General features: G+C 37.8%; 1 protein-coding gene across 1 annotated transcript in view; it reads left to right on the top strand.

Moving 5' to 3' along the window:
* The window catches only part of DYNC1LI1 (dynein cytoplasmic 1 light intermediate chain 1), a 33891-nt gene extending 18337 nt beyond the window's left edge, over nt 1-15554 (top strand). The window contains exons 6-13 of the mRNA XM_081105845.1: nt 1776-1869; nt 4577-4712; nt 5225-5336; nt 6677-6736; nt 7139-7183; nt 9131-9251; nt 9930-10085; nt 14623-15554. Of these exons, the coding sequence (XP_080961971.1) occupies nt 1776-1869; nt 4577-4712; nt 5225-5336; nt 6677-6736; nt 7139-7183; nt 9131-9251; nt 9930-10085; nt 14623-14735 (837 nt within the window). The 3' untranslated portion in view covers nt 14736-15554. The remainder of the gene's footprint in view (nt 1-1775; nt 1870-4576; nt 4713-5224; nt 5337-6676; nt 6737-7138; nt 7184-9130; nt 9252-9929; nt 10086-14622) is intronic.
* Nucleotides 15555-15821: the final 267 nt, after the last annotated feature.

Here is a 15821-nt window from a genome sequence, read left to right as displayed (position 1 = left end):
TTTTTATAAATTTGCACATTAAATATTGGAATACTAATATCCTAATATCAGAAGATTATATACTTAAAATAGACTTTTAAACATCTACTTTTAACACCTAAAATAAAATAGGCTTTTAAGCACTCATTATGTAAAGTTAATATGCAGTTATCAGGGGTTTTTTACTTATTTATTAAAGAGGTTCTGAGAGGATTGCTAAAATCAAAATTCTGTTCATTTAATCTGTCATTATATACACTTTATAATAAAGTCAAATTTCCTTTAAAAATTATTTATATATAAAGTTTATCTTCTTACCATTTGGTCCTAAGTAGTATGCCATTATTGTCTGTAAGTCATGGAATAGTTAAGAAAATGACAGAACAAATAAACCCTTTCGAGATCTAAAATTATTAATATTTTTTGTAATACATAAAATTTGCAAATATAATTGAAGGAGGGTATGAAATTTATTCATCTTTGGGATAAAAATGATAAAAAAAATTTTAATCTACCTTAAATTTTACTTTAAAAACTACAAAATTTATCAATAACAATTGGGGAAGGGTAGCATTTAAATCAAGTCTGTTATCTGCTTTTCAAATGATGATCCTGCTTTAGTTAATTGTTACTTATACCTTTTCTTTAAAACTATTTTTAAACTGTCACACTAGGATCCTCTTGTGTGTGGTTTGTTTTTGTTTTGTTTGGCAAAGAGTTGTTTATTGGCAGATATTTTCCTGCCAATTACACAACAACTTGCTTCATAAATTTCCAAAGGAGAAAACTGTTAAGCTTAAAGGAACCTAAATCATTAAATAATGTCATAGATGCATAGAACTTTCAAGCCAGAAGAGATCATCTACTATATTTCACAGAATCTAAAGCACCATCAGATGTTCTTCAGTTTAAGAGCTTTTAAAATATGTAGGGGGATGGGAGAATGTGTGTGCTGGAGTGGATGAAGAATGGTAGTTCCACTGGGCTTAAAAACTAGACATTGAGATTCAGAGAGACTAAGCTTCTTGCCTTAGGTCCAGATCCTCCTATTTCATTTAAAGATTTCTTTACATGTCAAATTTGACTCCAAACTAATATTAGGTATAATGAGCATTATTGAGTGTTTATTTTTAGATTTTATACCTTCAATTCAGAAAGGTTTTGGTGAAATATTTGAACATGCCTTTTTTTTCTGTAACATTTTTCTGTAGCAAGTAGAATTTAGAATTTGTTTCATTGATTGTACAGGTAACATTTAAAAAATAGCCTGTAATCCCCCTTTTTTTGCTATTGGTGAAATTGTAGTGAGAGTGAAAAGGCACCAGAGGAGAAATGAAGGTCAACAGAGTTATCAGATAAACAGAGGAACAAAGAGGAAATAGTGAGAGATGCAGACTCCCTGGGAACATAGTGTTTTATAGAACTAGAATAGATTTTAGATCTTAAAAACTTTGTTCTAGGACATAAGTAGTTGAATTAACAAGTATTATAAACTTGTCTTGTTCTGTACTAAAACTTTCTCTATAGTGTTTTCGCCACATTCAGTATAGCTTTGAATTCAGTGCTTTTTTTTCCCCCAGTGCTTTTTTTTAAAGGAATAAAATTATTTATTAGTCTTAAGATTCCAACTAAATGTCTCTAGACAAATAGGAGTAATTGCTATTCTAGGTCCTACTGTGCAAAGTGGTAGTTTTGTGATATTCCCCCACCCAAAATTGAACTGTTTAAATCATTATATTTAAACTTGATTATTTAAAGTTAATGTATTGTTTTTTTAAATTATTTTAACCCAACAGTGTGATGCCATTAGTGTATTGGAGAAAGAACATGACTACAAAGATGAACATTTTGATTTTATTCAGTCACATATCCGGAAGTTTTGTTTACAGTGTATCCTTTTAATACATTGATTAGTGCAATGTACCTTAATGTACCTTACCTGTTTGTTTGTTTGTTTTTAAGGAAAGGAATTAAATTGATGGGACTTTAGAAATTCCATAAGCTTTGTTCCTTCTGCCTCTGGCTGGAAATATCATTTTAGTTCTCAAATCATTTATATCTGGGTATTTTGAGATATAAAAGCAAATATTAAAGTATATAAATTTGATTTGCTGTGTTTAAAGTACTAAAGAAAAATAAATATTAGTCTTATTTGGAAAGTTTTAATGAGTATGCATTGTAATCATTCTGATTAAAAACTTGTATTTATACCACCAATGTGTTTATATCCTAAAATGCTGAGATGAAACTGTTATGAAACCTAGTATGTATTATTATCTTTTTTTAAAGTTCAATTCCCAGTTATAAATAGAATAATTCAATACTTTTAGTATAATTAATAATATTGACATTCGGTTTTAGAGTCTGAATAAATGAAACCAGTTGCTCTCCCCCCCCCCCCCCAAAGTGGTATTCATTTATTGGGTGGGTGGTGGGGCAAGATCAACATTTAGGTTCGTTTGTTCTTATTTTTAATATGTTTGGTATGTTATCTCCACATATAATCTAAAGTAGTGGTTTCAAAATCTGGCTGTGCCATCTAAGACTTACTAATTGGGAACATTACAAGGTCAGCTAGAGAATCTATACTTTTTTTTTTTTTTAAATATATTTTATTGATTTTTTACAGAGAGGAAGAGAGAGGGATAGAGAATTAGAAACATCGATGAGAGAGAAACATCGACCAGCTGCCTCCTGCACACCTCCTACTGGGGATGTGCCTGCAACCAAGGTACATGCCCTTGACCGGAATCGAACCTGGGACCCTTCAGTCCGTAGGCCAGCGCTCTGTCCACTGAGCCAAACCGGTTAGGGCGAGAATCTATACTTTTGAAAAGCTTTCTGGGTGATTTTGATGATCACAAGGTTAGAAAACCTATCATAAGGAATCTTGTCTAGTCTAGGTTACAAGGATTAGATGAGCCAATTAATAACATGTACAACTAAACGGAGGATAAAGTGAGGGTTAGTAGTGAATGTTTTTAAGAGAATTTACTGTCAAAAACTTCACCACAGCTTGAGTGCACCAAATGGAGAGAGTTGTGCACCAGATAGTTTGTGGTTTCATTCCGCAACCAAAGCTTTTGGGTCTGAAAAGTGAAGAAATGATATTAGGAGTAGGTAAGAATAATAAATAATATACATGTATGTATAGTATCAGTAGTTTTTCATTTTCATTAATGGACATTTAATTTAAGGACCACTTAATAGAAAGCCTAGCTGAATAATGAATAAGATCACTCAACACTGGTAGTTTCCCTTTCCTTTTTCCTTCAGTACTTTGTTCTCTCCGTGGCCCTTTCTCATGTCACATAAAGGCTGAGTCAGGTTGAATTAAAGGGCATTAGTCTATATAAAGAGTCTTCAAAAAGAGAACAAAAAGTGAAAGTAATTAAAGTAGGAATATAAAGCCCTTTTTATCTTTGAAGATTACAAAATTTGAGAACAGTCTCTTTTAAGATGTATTAATGCTCTATTTGAAAATGTACATACAGAAATGTAATCAGGAAGTAAGCTGTCCACCGAGATAATTACAGACCTTTTAGTAGATAGAGCTAGTTGACTTTAATAGTGAGGTGTGTGTGTGTGTGTCTGTGAGTGAGGGCAACAGTTCAAAATCATCTTTATTTTTAAAATTTTAATTGCAATGCAAAATTTTCAGCTGTAGACATCTTTCAAATTATAAATGGGTTCACATGAGGAAGATCATTAATGAAAAATTTACACAATTAAGCTTTTACTTAAGACTATGATATTTATTTCTACCAAGATTTATGTTAAGTAGTATTTAGCAATACCACTTTCAAGTTCATGTCCTAGCAAATATGAATGTCTCAGATCAGAAGTCAGCCCATTCCCAGCATTTCCTCAGGCATAAGTTACCATCTCTTTCAGGACATCATGGCCAGTGGTCATAGAATTTCTGATAGCCTCGCTGACCACATTGTCAGTAGTCACACTGACCCTTTTTTTCACAGGTCTCTTTTGATTTATGTTGTTTGGGTAAAAGTTATGATCTGCTTTTATTAATATATCATGTGAGATTATCTTAGCTCAAGTTTTAGCCATGAAATCTACTTTACCTTGGATCATTTCTGAAAGCTTCCTGGTAATACCTATTGGTTCATCTTCTCTTTTTTGTGGGTCTCTGGAGCTTTGTCCCCAAAGTCCTCATTCCTTGGAACTAGTAAAAATCGTAAGAGGTACTTCTGCAAACCATTTTTGTTGAAAAGGCAAACAAAACTGTTGTTGATAAATAATACCCCTCCATGAAGTTTTAAAAAGAAATTGCCTCTTCATGTGCTTTAAATATAGGTAGTAGTAGTGTCAGTATTACTAAATTTACCTTTTCTTTTTTGGCTTAATGAGACTTTTGGTTTTATTTTATTATAGCTTATTATAAAATGTTTTGTTTGCCTTTTAGCCTGCATTTAAGTATTTTATACTTTTGAAATCTTCGATGACCATATATAATACACCTTTAGAAATTATTTTTGAAACGAATAAATCATGTAGCTGTGAATGTTAGGCTGAGAACAAGAACTTTATGACCTGTTTGTGGAATTTGTCCAGAAATTTCTTTAATGGTTCTATTCAGATGGTGCAGCACTTATTTACACTTCAGTAAAAGAAAACAAAAATACAGATTTAGTATATAAATACATCGTTCAGAAACTATATGGATTTCCGTATAAGATTCCTGCTGTTGTGGTGGAAAAAGATGCAGTATTTATGTAAGTATGCTCTTAAATATATTATTTTATCACTTATTGTTGCTACAGTTTGATGGTGAGTCATCATTTTCAGTTTTGAGGTGAGACCAGTAGAGACCTTTCCATGATGAGTAGGTGAGAATCTGTCCCTAGACTGTTTTATTTATAACCTGCCCTGACCTATTTATCATTGTCTTTTAGATTTACTGCTGGCCTGAGCCCTCTTCGAAAGGCCATGTTATTGCTATCTATTGAGTGTATATATCAGTATATCTACTTACTCTTTAATTGGTTATGATATAACATAAAGCATCCAATATATAATTGAGACCTGATTTTAAAAAGTTATCTGAATAAAATTGGGAGGTGATTTAGTAAACTATAACTTGAGCTCTATAATTTAAAACCTGATTGGTTTTCCATAATTGGTCAAATTTATTTTCATAAAATGTTCCTTTTAATCTGATCATGGCTTAAATGAAAAGAATAACTATATAAATGCTTGAAAATTTCTCATGTGTGTTTCTTTCCAGTCCAGCGGGGTGGGATAATGATAAGAAAATAGGAATATTACACGAAAATTTTCAAACATTAAAAGCAGAAGATAATTTTGAAGACATTATAACTAAACCACCTGTTCGAAAGGTAACAGTTTTAGTATATACACACATAATCTCAATACTTTTGCATTTAAACTGAGGGGGAAGTTCATAATTTTAAGATTGTAAGGTAGAAAGATAAAAGTGTAATTTGGGTTTCCAAGTGTAATTTGGGTGTTGGTAATGTATCATTCAAAATAAAGGTCTGTTTTATCAGAACATAAATCAGCTATTCAGTTACTGAGTCATGACTTAGCCTTTGGCATGTTTATATTAGAAAATATTAGTTCAGAGTTCATATTTTAATGGAAATCACAGATTGGTATGAGTGAGTATGTAGATCTTGAATAGTTTGAATAGGTAGAAGCTGTGAACTTTCTAACCTAGAGCTCAGATTTAGTCTTGACTATTACATACCACTCTTATGACCGTTAAATTGGATTCCAGAAGGTACTTTTTCTTCATATATCTTAATTTCATGTTAAGCAGTTCATGGTGTTCTGTAGTTAGGTATTATAGACATTTCTGAAAAGTTGTATATAGTACTTCTCACTGGCTTTGAATTTGTATGTTTCAAGAAAAGTAATTTTGATCTAACATACATTAAGAGTCTTAAGAATCCATTTACATTCGGCAGCTGTCTTCTGTTTGTGGGTAATCAAAAAAAAGAAAAGTAATGTCAAATGAAAAATCAGTTGATGTGGTATTTGGTTTGGCTGTCTATTAAAGAAATGCACACATCAGAAAGCAATGGTTTTCCCCAGTTTTTCTTTTACCAACAAATTGGGCTTTGTTTTAGTTGTTTTTATCAAGCCATTGTTTAGGCACTAGGTGTTAACTAGGAGGGTGTGATGTAACAGTAAATCAATACATGGGCCATCTCTCAAGTGGTCAGAAGTGCTATGCAAGTTAAGCAGAGGGGAGAAACAGAGGACAGGGACCAGAGGCATGCTGTTGTTAAATGGTTAGGGAATGTCCATGATAAGAGGGGAGAGTGGTGAGGCAAAGGGAACTGAAAGTGCACATGCCTGAGGCAGGAATGCCCAAGGGGTTAGGAGATGAAAGGCAGAGTTAAGGTCTTTGGGGCCTCACTGGGGCTGCAGAAAGGACTTTGGATTTCATTCTTAGTGGGATGGAAAGTGCTTGGAGGGGGTGTTTGAGTAGAGGAGTGATGTAATCTGATCTAACCTTTTAAAAGGATCACTCTGGCAACTGGTGGAAAATAGACCATGTGTGCATGAAAAGCAACTTGCTCCTGGTTTCCCTGAAATAAGAATGTGATGGCTCTTCTGTCTGCTGTATAATTAGGAAAAATAAGTTGCAAATATCCCTGCTTCTACTGCTTCTAGACTTGCTCATTTATGCATTGCTCATTGCTCATTTCAGTTTGTGCATGAGAAGGAAATTATGGCAGAAGATGACCAAGTATTTCTTATGAAGCTACAGGTATGAAATTACATCATAAACAGACTGAGTGGGGTTACTGGGTAAACTGTTTTTTATGTAGTTTCTTTAAAAATACAATACAGCCCTAGCCGGTTTGGCTCAGTGGATTAGCGTTGGCCTGCAGACTGAAGGGTCCCGGGTTCGATTCTGGTCAAGGGCACGTACCTGGGTTGCAGGCTCCTCCCCAGCCCGGGCCCTGGTCAGGGGGTGTGCAGGAGGCAACCAATAGATGTGCTTCTCTCACATCAATGCTTCTCTGTCTTTCCCTCTCTCTTCCACTCTCTCTAAAATCAATGAAAAAATATCCTCGGGTGAGAATTAAAAAAAGAAGTAGAAGAAAATACAATCATAGTAGTACATGTTATATGAGTATCTAACCTAGAATTCTTTTGTGTTTTTCAGACCCTTTTAGCAAAGCAACCACCAACTGCAGCTGGGCGGCCTGTGGTCAGTATTACAGATTTTGACAAAACTATTAAAATGCAGTGCATACTGCTTTAGTTCTTTATTTTTTAAAGCAAATACATGTCTCATATGGGTGTGCTTTAATATAAACATGAATTAAGAATTCTTCTGGAATTTGTGAGATTTTTTAAAGATAAATTTGCTCCCTTTTAGATGACTTAAATGGTAAAGATCTATTTTGCAGTGTTTATCATGCATCAGTTTTGAACCATTTATATGTGTTATTTTATAAATCCTCACAACAGCCCTATGAGGCAGGAACTATTATTAGCCCCATTTTGTACTGGGGGAAATGGAAGCTTTGAAGGACATTGGCTTCCCTAACATTATGCAGCTGGTAGGATGTAAGTCTACATTGGAACCCAGATCTGACTCTCAAACTTATGCCAGTAACCACCCTTTAGTACTCAATACGTTTTCTTTTTCCATTGAAGGGAAAATTAGTATTCTAAAATGTGATGGGTCTCTGGTATTTTCTAATAATGAAGATGTTAGGGTTTGGCCAGTGAAGGAATTTACAACCAAAAGAAGAGATGAAGAGAGGAAATTTATTTTACTTTCCCAGAAGGGAAAGGCCTGGTGCATTGCTAATCAATACAGGGCAAGAAACAAAAAGCACCTTCCCCTTTTAAAGAGTAATGGCTGCTGTTGCTAGGTGTCAAGAAAGGGAGGAGGATTTTGGGTTGAAGTTGAGCAGACATCAAGGAGGTTGTCTTGAAAATATAGTTTGTTTTTTAGGAGATGGGGACAGATGTTTTAGGGAGGTGTCTTATCAGATTTTTCCCCAAAGCCTGTAAAACGGTGGTTCTCAACCTTTTTTTTTTTTTTTTGGCCATGCCCCACCTAAGCATCTCTAAACTCCTGCTGCCCCCCCCCCACTCCCGTGACATATAATTCTTATTATTCAAAAAGTGAACTCCTGTTCACGTGGAGGAAGCCTAAAAGGCCGTTAACTTGGTCTAAACAAGCTTCCAAAGAACATGGCACCCATGAAAGAAAAAAATAAAAGAATGAAAGGACAGTTGAAGTATTGAGGAAGAAATCACTAAGAAATTGTTTAAAAAAAAATAATATGAAGTGATATGAAAAAATAGCAAATAAAGTTTCAAAACAGAGAACTGAAATGCATAAATATGTCACAATATATATTTATATACTGTATATGAGGCCCCTAGAACCATAAGATATGCAAAAATTCACTGTTAATAATTCATTCTCAAATTGCCCCCCTTAACAATCAAATTGTCCCCCTGTAGAGCATGTGCCCCACGTTGGGAAATACTGTTGTAAAGCATGCTTAGAGCAAAAGTTATGAAGAGTTCAAAAGAGGCTTGTTTGAAGGGGAGGAGAGCGAGGGAACTCTCTACTAACTAGAAACTCCTTGATGTGAATTATACCTGAATTGTAAAAACAGCATGGAGAAGGGGGAATGCAAGAATGTAGCCTTGAGAGTAGCTTATCTTGTTTTGCAGTTTGAACAGAGGGGCTGTTTGAATCAGAGGAGCTAAAAACATTGGGATTTAATTACCAGGTGCTTTTATAAATTGTGGGAGGCCACAGCAAAGAAAAAGACAGGCCTTTTTTCTGTCCTTAACAGAGGACACGATTGCTAAACGTTTTTGTCAGTGGTTTGCAGTGTAAAAGAACAGATGGGGTACAGTTGCAAAATAATTTCTATCTTCTGTAATAATAAAAGCGTAATTTGCTAATTAGACCAGACGTCTTTCTGGATGTTCTTCCTTCTGGACAAAGCCACAGTGGGCAGGAGCCACGGGAGAGGCCCCCGGCTGCGGCAGCAGCGGTGGTGGGCGGGGACCGGGGCCAAGGCCCTTGCACGAATTTTGTGCATCGGGCCCCTAGTTTATAATAAGAACTTTTGTGAAGTTAAAAGTTTCTAGTTTTTATAATTATGGCTTTCCTATTACATAGGATGCTTCACCAAGAGTCCCAGGAGGCTCCCCTCGAACACCAAACAGATCAGTGTCATCCAATGTTGCCAGCGTGTCACCCATCCCTGCTGGGTCAAAAAAAATTGATCCAAACATGAAAGGTACATTTCTTTTTTTCTTGGAGAAAACAACACAGTATGTTTTCAGTAGAAAGAAATCTACTTAAAATCCCCTTTTACCATAGTGGTTTTTGTGCAATAGCTTCTAATCTTTGTCTCTATAGATATAATCTCATAGTTAGACTGAAAACCATTTTACAGTATAGTCTTAATATGTTATTTCTATGATGGAAGCTTTATGATAGCTTTGTGTTTATTTAATCATTCTCCTATGGTAGGTCATTGAAGAAATTCATATTTTTATAATAATAGGTTACTTGCAATTAACATGAAAAACTATATGGATAATCATATAGGAGAATTAGATAACTTTTTATAGTACTTGAGGCAGATATTTTTCAACATTATATTTTTAAAGAACCCCTTTCAAAGCAGAGATATATAGCAACTAATATCTGTTTAATATGCCTTTGGCCTTTTTAAAATAACATTCTAATTTTAAAATAATTATCTTGCATTTTTAAAGGTTATTTATATTTTGTTCTATATGAATAGATCAGAGAAGTTACCCAGCCTCTAATATCAAACTAGACTTGAATTTGGAACATACAGCTCTTAAATTTCAAGTCTATTATTCATTTTCTATGTGTGATTACTAAAATAATAATTTACAGAAAAACCTGATGTTTTGATTGAAAGTTTTTGTGTTTTGTTTTATAGCTGGAGCTACAAGTGAAGGTGTCCTGGCAAATTTCTTCAATAGTTTGCTGAGTAAAAAGACTGGTTCTCCGGGAGGCCCCAGTGTTGGTGGTGGCAGCCCTGGAACTGGGGCTGGAGGTGGAAGCAGTGGTTTACCACCATCTGCCAAAAAGTCAGGTATAGTTACCGGAGCTTTTTTTTTTTTTTATAAAACAGTCTTATGGAGATATAATTTACATACTGTGAAGTGAAGTTCACTCATTTAAAGTGTTCATATAGTTACAGAGTTATGCAAACCATCACTATAATCTGATTTTAGAATATTTTCATCTCCCCAGAAAGAAACCTCCAACCTATTAGCAGTTACTCTTTCCCTCCCCTGGAGCCCCAATTCCTAGGTAATACTAATCTGATTTCTGTTTCTGTGACTTGCTGATCAGGAGATTTCATATGAATATGGCTTCTTTAACATAATGTTTTCAAGGTTCTTTAATGTTTCAATATTTCAATTTTTTATTTCTTTTTTACTGCTGAATAAAATTCTATTGTATTGATATGTCACACTTTATCCATTCATCAGTTGATGGACATTTATATTATTTCCACTTTGGGGCTATCCTATCTAATAAAAGAGAAACATGGTAATTAGCCGTACCTCCGCTACCCTGGCTAATCAGGGTGATATGCAAATTAACTGCCAGCCAGGATGGCGGCCAGCAGCCAGGCAGCTTGAAGCAAACATGAGGCTTGCTTACTCCAGTGATGGAGGAAGCCAACGTTCCCCGCCTGCCGCTGCCGGCCTCTGAGCTTGCAGTTTGAAACATTGTTACAAATATAGAAGCTAAACAAAACCCCAGAAACCTGCTTTCAGCCAGCCGGGATCTCAGAGCTGGAGTTGAAACAGTGTTTCGATTATAGAACCCAAACAAACCAGATACCTGCTTTCAGCAGCCGAGGCCTCAGAGCTGGAGCCAAGCCTCAGAGCTAAAGCTGGCCCAGAATAAAAGAGAAAAAGAAAAAAAGGAGCAGTTGGGAGCTTCAGTCACCCGCCAGCCTGAAAACAGTCCTCAGCCCCTCACCCAGACTGGCCAGGCACCCCAGTGGGGACCCCCACCCTGAAGGGGGTGTGACCAGCTGCAAACAGCCATCAGCCCCTCACCCAGGCTGGCCAGGCACCCAAGCGAGACCCCCACCCTGATCCAGGACACCCTTCACGGCAAACCAGCTGGCACCCACCTGTGCACCAGGCCTCTACCCTATATAGTAAAAGGGTAATATGCCTCCCAGCACCAGGATCAGTGTGACAGGGGCAGCGCCCAAACCCCCTGATCAGCCCTGCTCTGTGCCTGATGGGGGGAGCTCCCCAACCCCCTGATCGCCCTGCGGCTCTGTGTGTGACAGGGCACGGTGCCCCGACCCCCTGATCGGCCCTGCTCTGTGTGTGACAGGGTGTGGCGCCCCAACCCCGCCCCCCTCCCCCCACCATGGGCCCTGCTCTGTGTGTGACGGGGTAGAGCCATAACCTCCCCATTGGCCCTTCCCTGAGTGTGAGAGTGGCGGCGCCCCAACCCCCTGATGGGCCCTGCTCTGAGGGTGATAGAGGGCGGTGCCCGAACCTCCCCCCCCCCCCCGCCACAGGCCCTGCTCTGTGTGTGATGGGGTAGAGCCATAACCTCCCCATCGGCCCTGCCTTGAGTGTGACGGGGTGCAGCACCCCAACCCCCTGATCCGCCCTGCTCTGTGTGTGACAGGGGGCGGTGCCCCAACTCCCCTATCGGCCCTACTCTGTGAGTGACGGGGGGAGCTCTTCAATCCCCTGATCGGCCCTGCTCTGTGCGTGACAGGGGGGAGCTCCCCAATCCCCTGATCGACCCTGCTCTGTGCGTGACAGGGTATGGAGCCCCAACCCCCCTGATGGGCCCTGCTCTGTGAGTGACAGGGGGCAGCGCCCCAACCCCCTGATTGGCCCTGCTCTGTGCGTGACAGGGGGTGGCGCTGCAACCTGCCCATGGACCCTGCCTTGAGTGTGACGGGGGCGGTGCCCAACCCCCCAATCGTCCCTACCCTGAGCGTGACTGAGGGTGGCATCGCAACCTCCCGATCCGCCCTGCTCTGTGCATGACGGGGCAGCGCCCCAACTCCCCAATCAGCCCTGCTCTGAGTCCGACCAGGGGCTGCACCTAGGGATTGGGCCTGCCCTCTGCCACCCGGGAGCAGGCCTAAGCCAGCAGGTCGTTATCTCCCGAGGGGTACCAGACTGCGAGAGGGCACAGGCCGAGCTGAGTGCACAAATTTTTGTGCACCTCCCCCCGGAGTGCACAAATTTTGTGCACCGGGCCTCTAGTCTATATAATAAAAGCCTAATATGCAAATCAACCAAACAGTGGAACGACCCGTCCCTATGACGCACACTGACCACCAGGGGGCAGACGCTCAACATAGGAGCTGTTCCCAGCCTGTAGGCCCCAGGGCAGCCAAGGCAGGTGCCAGTGCCCCCCCCCCCCCCAGCACCCTGCTGATCCCCCCACAAATCCGCCCTGATCATGACCAGGCCTAGGCACCCTACCCATGCATTAATTTTGTGCATTGGGCCTCTAGTTATGAATAATACTGCTATGAACATACATTCCCCAAAGCAAGGTATGAGGGTCCCAATTTCTCCACATTCTCTTCAATATTTGTTATTGTCCATCTTTTTTATTAGAACAGTCCCAGTGTTTCTGAAGATTCCAGGGTCTAGGATAGTGATGGTGAACCTTTTGAGCTCAGCGTGTCAGCATTTTGAAAAATCCTAACTTAACTCTGGTGCCATGTCACATATAGAAATTTTTTGATATTTGCAACCATAGTAAAACGAAGATTTATATTTTTGATATTTATTTTATATATTTAAATGCCATTTAACAAAGAAAAATCAACCAAAAATATGAGTGTGCGTGTCACCTCTGACACGCGTGTCATAGGTTCGCCATCACTGGTCTAGGAAGTCCTGTCTCCTTGTGATTTTGGTTTGCATTTCCTTGATAGCTAATGATGTTGAGAATCTTTTAATGTGTTTACTGACCATTTGTATACCTTCTTTGGAGAAATTTCTGTTTAAATCTTTTGCCCATTTTTAAATTGGGTTATGTGTCGTTTTACTGTTGAATTTTAAGTGTTCTTCAAATATCTGTGTACTAGACCCTTATCAGATAAAGGATATGCAAATGTTTTCCCTCACTGAATTGGTTGTCCTTTTACTTTCTTTTTTTTTTTTTAAATATATTTTATTGATTTTTTTACAGAGAGGAAGGGAGAGGGATAGAGAGTTAGAAACATCGATGAGAGAGAAACATCGATCAGCTGCCTTCTACACACCCCCTACTGGGGATGTGCCTGCAACCAAGGTACATGTCCTTGACCGGAATCAAACCTGGGACTCTTGAGTCCGCAGGCCGATGCTTTATCCACTGAGCCAAACCAGTCAGGGCCCTTTTACTTTCTTAGTAGTGTCCTTTGTAGCACAAAAGTTTTTAATTTTGATGAAGTTTAGTTTCTTTTTATTTTGTTGCTCTTTAAACAGACTTTTTAACCCATTCTCCTTTTTTAATCCCACCTCCTGTCACCCTTATCACAAATGCCTGCAACTACCATGTTTTTTAACCTTTTACAGGTTTCTGGGTACAAATTGAATTACTGTTTGGCTTTTCTTATGGACAGTGTAGTAGATTAAGTTTCTCAGTACTGCTAATTTAGTTACCATTAATCTATCTTCTTTCTGGATTCCAAAATTTTGTTATTTTCTTTTTTACTGTCCTTATTGTTCTATGCCTTTTTTGAAAATACCTTTATGAGATTAACTGATGGGTGCTAGTTTTTATTTCCATTCAGACTCTACAATTTAAAATGAGGGAATTTGCCCTAACCAGTTTGGCTCAGTGGATAGAGCATAGGCCTGCGGACTGAAGGGTCCCAGGTTCGATTCCAGTCAAGGGCATGTACCTTGGTTGCGGGCACATCCCCAGTGGGGAGTGTGCAGGAGGCAGCTGATAGATGTTTCTAACTCTTTATCCCTCTCCCCTCCTCTCTGTAAAAAATCAATAAAATAATTTAAAAAAATAAAATGAGGGAATTTATTTTTAAATTAGGATGTTTATGCCACTTAATGTTAACCTAAAAATAAAAGACCAAATGAGAGACAATAGCATTTATTTGAGGTCCAAAAGAATAGCTATTCAGGAAGCACTAATTCAGGCAGGAACCTAAATAATTTTAGGAGACAAAGACCAGGGGGATCAGGAATATTTATGAGAAAGGGAAGGGGAACAATTCCATCAACTGCTCAATTATGTCAGCTTCTAGAAGAAGGCAATTCTATAAGTACAGATAAGCTAACATAGGGATGCTAATTCTAAAGAATGTTTTTAATTTTCAGTCTGTGGCTATAACAATCTGATTTCTTGTTGTCTTTGCACACAGTTGTTTGGGATACAGTGCTGCTTTAGGCCCAGTCAAAGGTTATTTTGCCCTACTTTAACATTTCAAAGGTTGGAGGCATCCTCTGGGACCACAGCTCTGACTCCATTTTAAAGTGGCTTCGTTTATATATATTTTTTTTACTTTAGTATGCTAGATAAAATTAATGAAACCTTTGGCAGTTTCTTGAATGAAGAGACATTGCTATAAAAGATACTATTACTTATATCTAAATCTCATTTCTTTTTCTTCAATGTAGGCCAGAAGCCTGTCCTATCAGATGTTCATGCGGAACTGGACAGAATTACACGAAAACCAGTCACAGTTTCTCCTACATCACCAACATCTCCTACGGAAGGAGAAGCTTCTTGAAGATACCAAATAAAGCCATTTATTCAGTTTTCTGGGATAATGTAAACTTGCCTCTGCCTTTTCCTTCAAGAGTGGAATTAGGGAGCTGCAGTGCTTTGTCAGATGGACTAAACTTACCTTTTTTTTTTTTGTGGTTGCCCATTTTTATAAAAGGAAGCTATACAGAAGAAAATGATTCTTCACTATGTAGGATTGCTATTTGCATTGCCACTTTGCATAAGGAAGTCAGTTTGGATTTTGAAAACCTCAAAATTTATAGATCTGAAATTAAACCATGTGATCATATTCTAAAGGCTACTTAAAACATACAGGAAGGTCTAGGGAAGGGCAGAAAACAATATGCTTTGGGCATTTGACTGACGTGGAAGTCCAAGCTTATTTTAGTTAAGACTATCCAAAATCATTTTTTAAAATTATGTGTTAGTTTTACTGGAAAAAAGATGATTATCAAATTTTCCACACCAACATAAATATACCACCACAAATGGAATATGCTGAGAAAACTATCAGATAGCATTTGATACACTAGTCATTGTCTAAATCAATGATCCTATAAGTTGTTATCAAAATACAATTTAAAATATTGGTCAAGATTCATTTCTGTGAGAAGAAAAGAAAGCACACTGCCTAAATGTGTAAAAGAAAAATGCAGAGGTTATTAATGTAAAGCGGTAACAGTCTTTGGATTTGTCTATATATATATGTCATATATATGTATGTCATATATATATGTATATATATATGGCTCTGCCTTAATACACCCCTTTTTTGTTTGTGACTTTCAATTGTAATCAGTTAATAAAGTATTTATTCTCTGCATTCAGGTTCAAATACCTTGTTGCATTCTCTTATATTTAAATTTGTTTTTTAAAGTGTTTGACTAAATAGGATTATTAAGCATTCTGATTTTTCTACCTGTTTCTAAGAGACTTGAATACATGAGATTCAGTATCCTGGTAAGTTTGCTTAAATTGGGAGTTTACTTTGATCAACACATCTTCCCCACATGTCTTGATCTGCAGAACCCTGTGTCAGCATTCCTAGTAGATAAAAATACAGCCTTTTATCATTAATTAATGCACAGAA

Source organism: Myotis nattereri, assembly GCF_964212035.1.
Source record: "Myotis nattereri genome assembly, chromosome: 14".
NCBI lineage: Eukaryota > Metazoa > Chordata > Mammalia > Chiroptera > Vespertilionidae > Myotis > Myotis nattereri.
The sequence above is the reverse complement of the archived record's forward strand: the minus strand, read 5'-3'. Positions and strand labels throughout refer to the sequence as shown.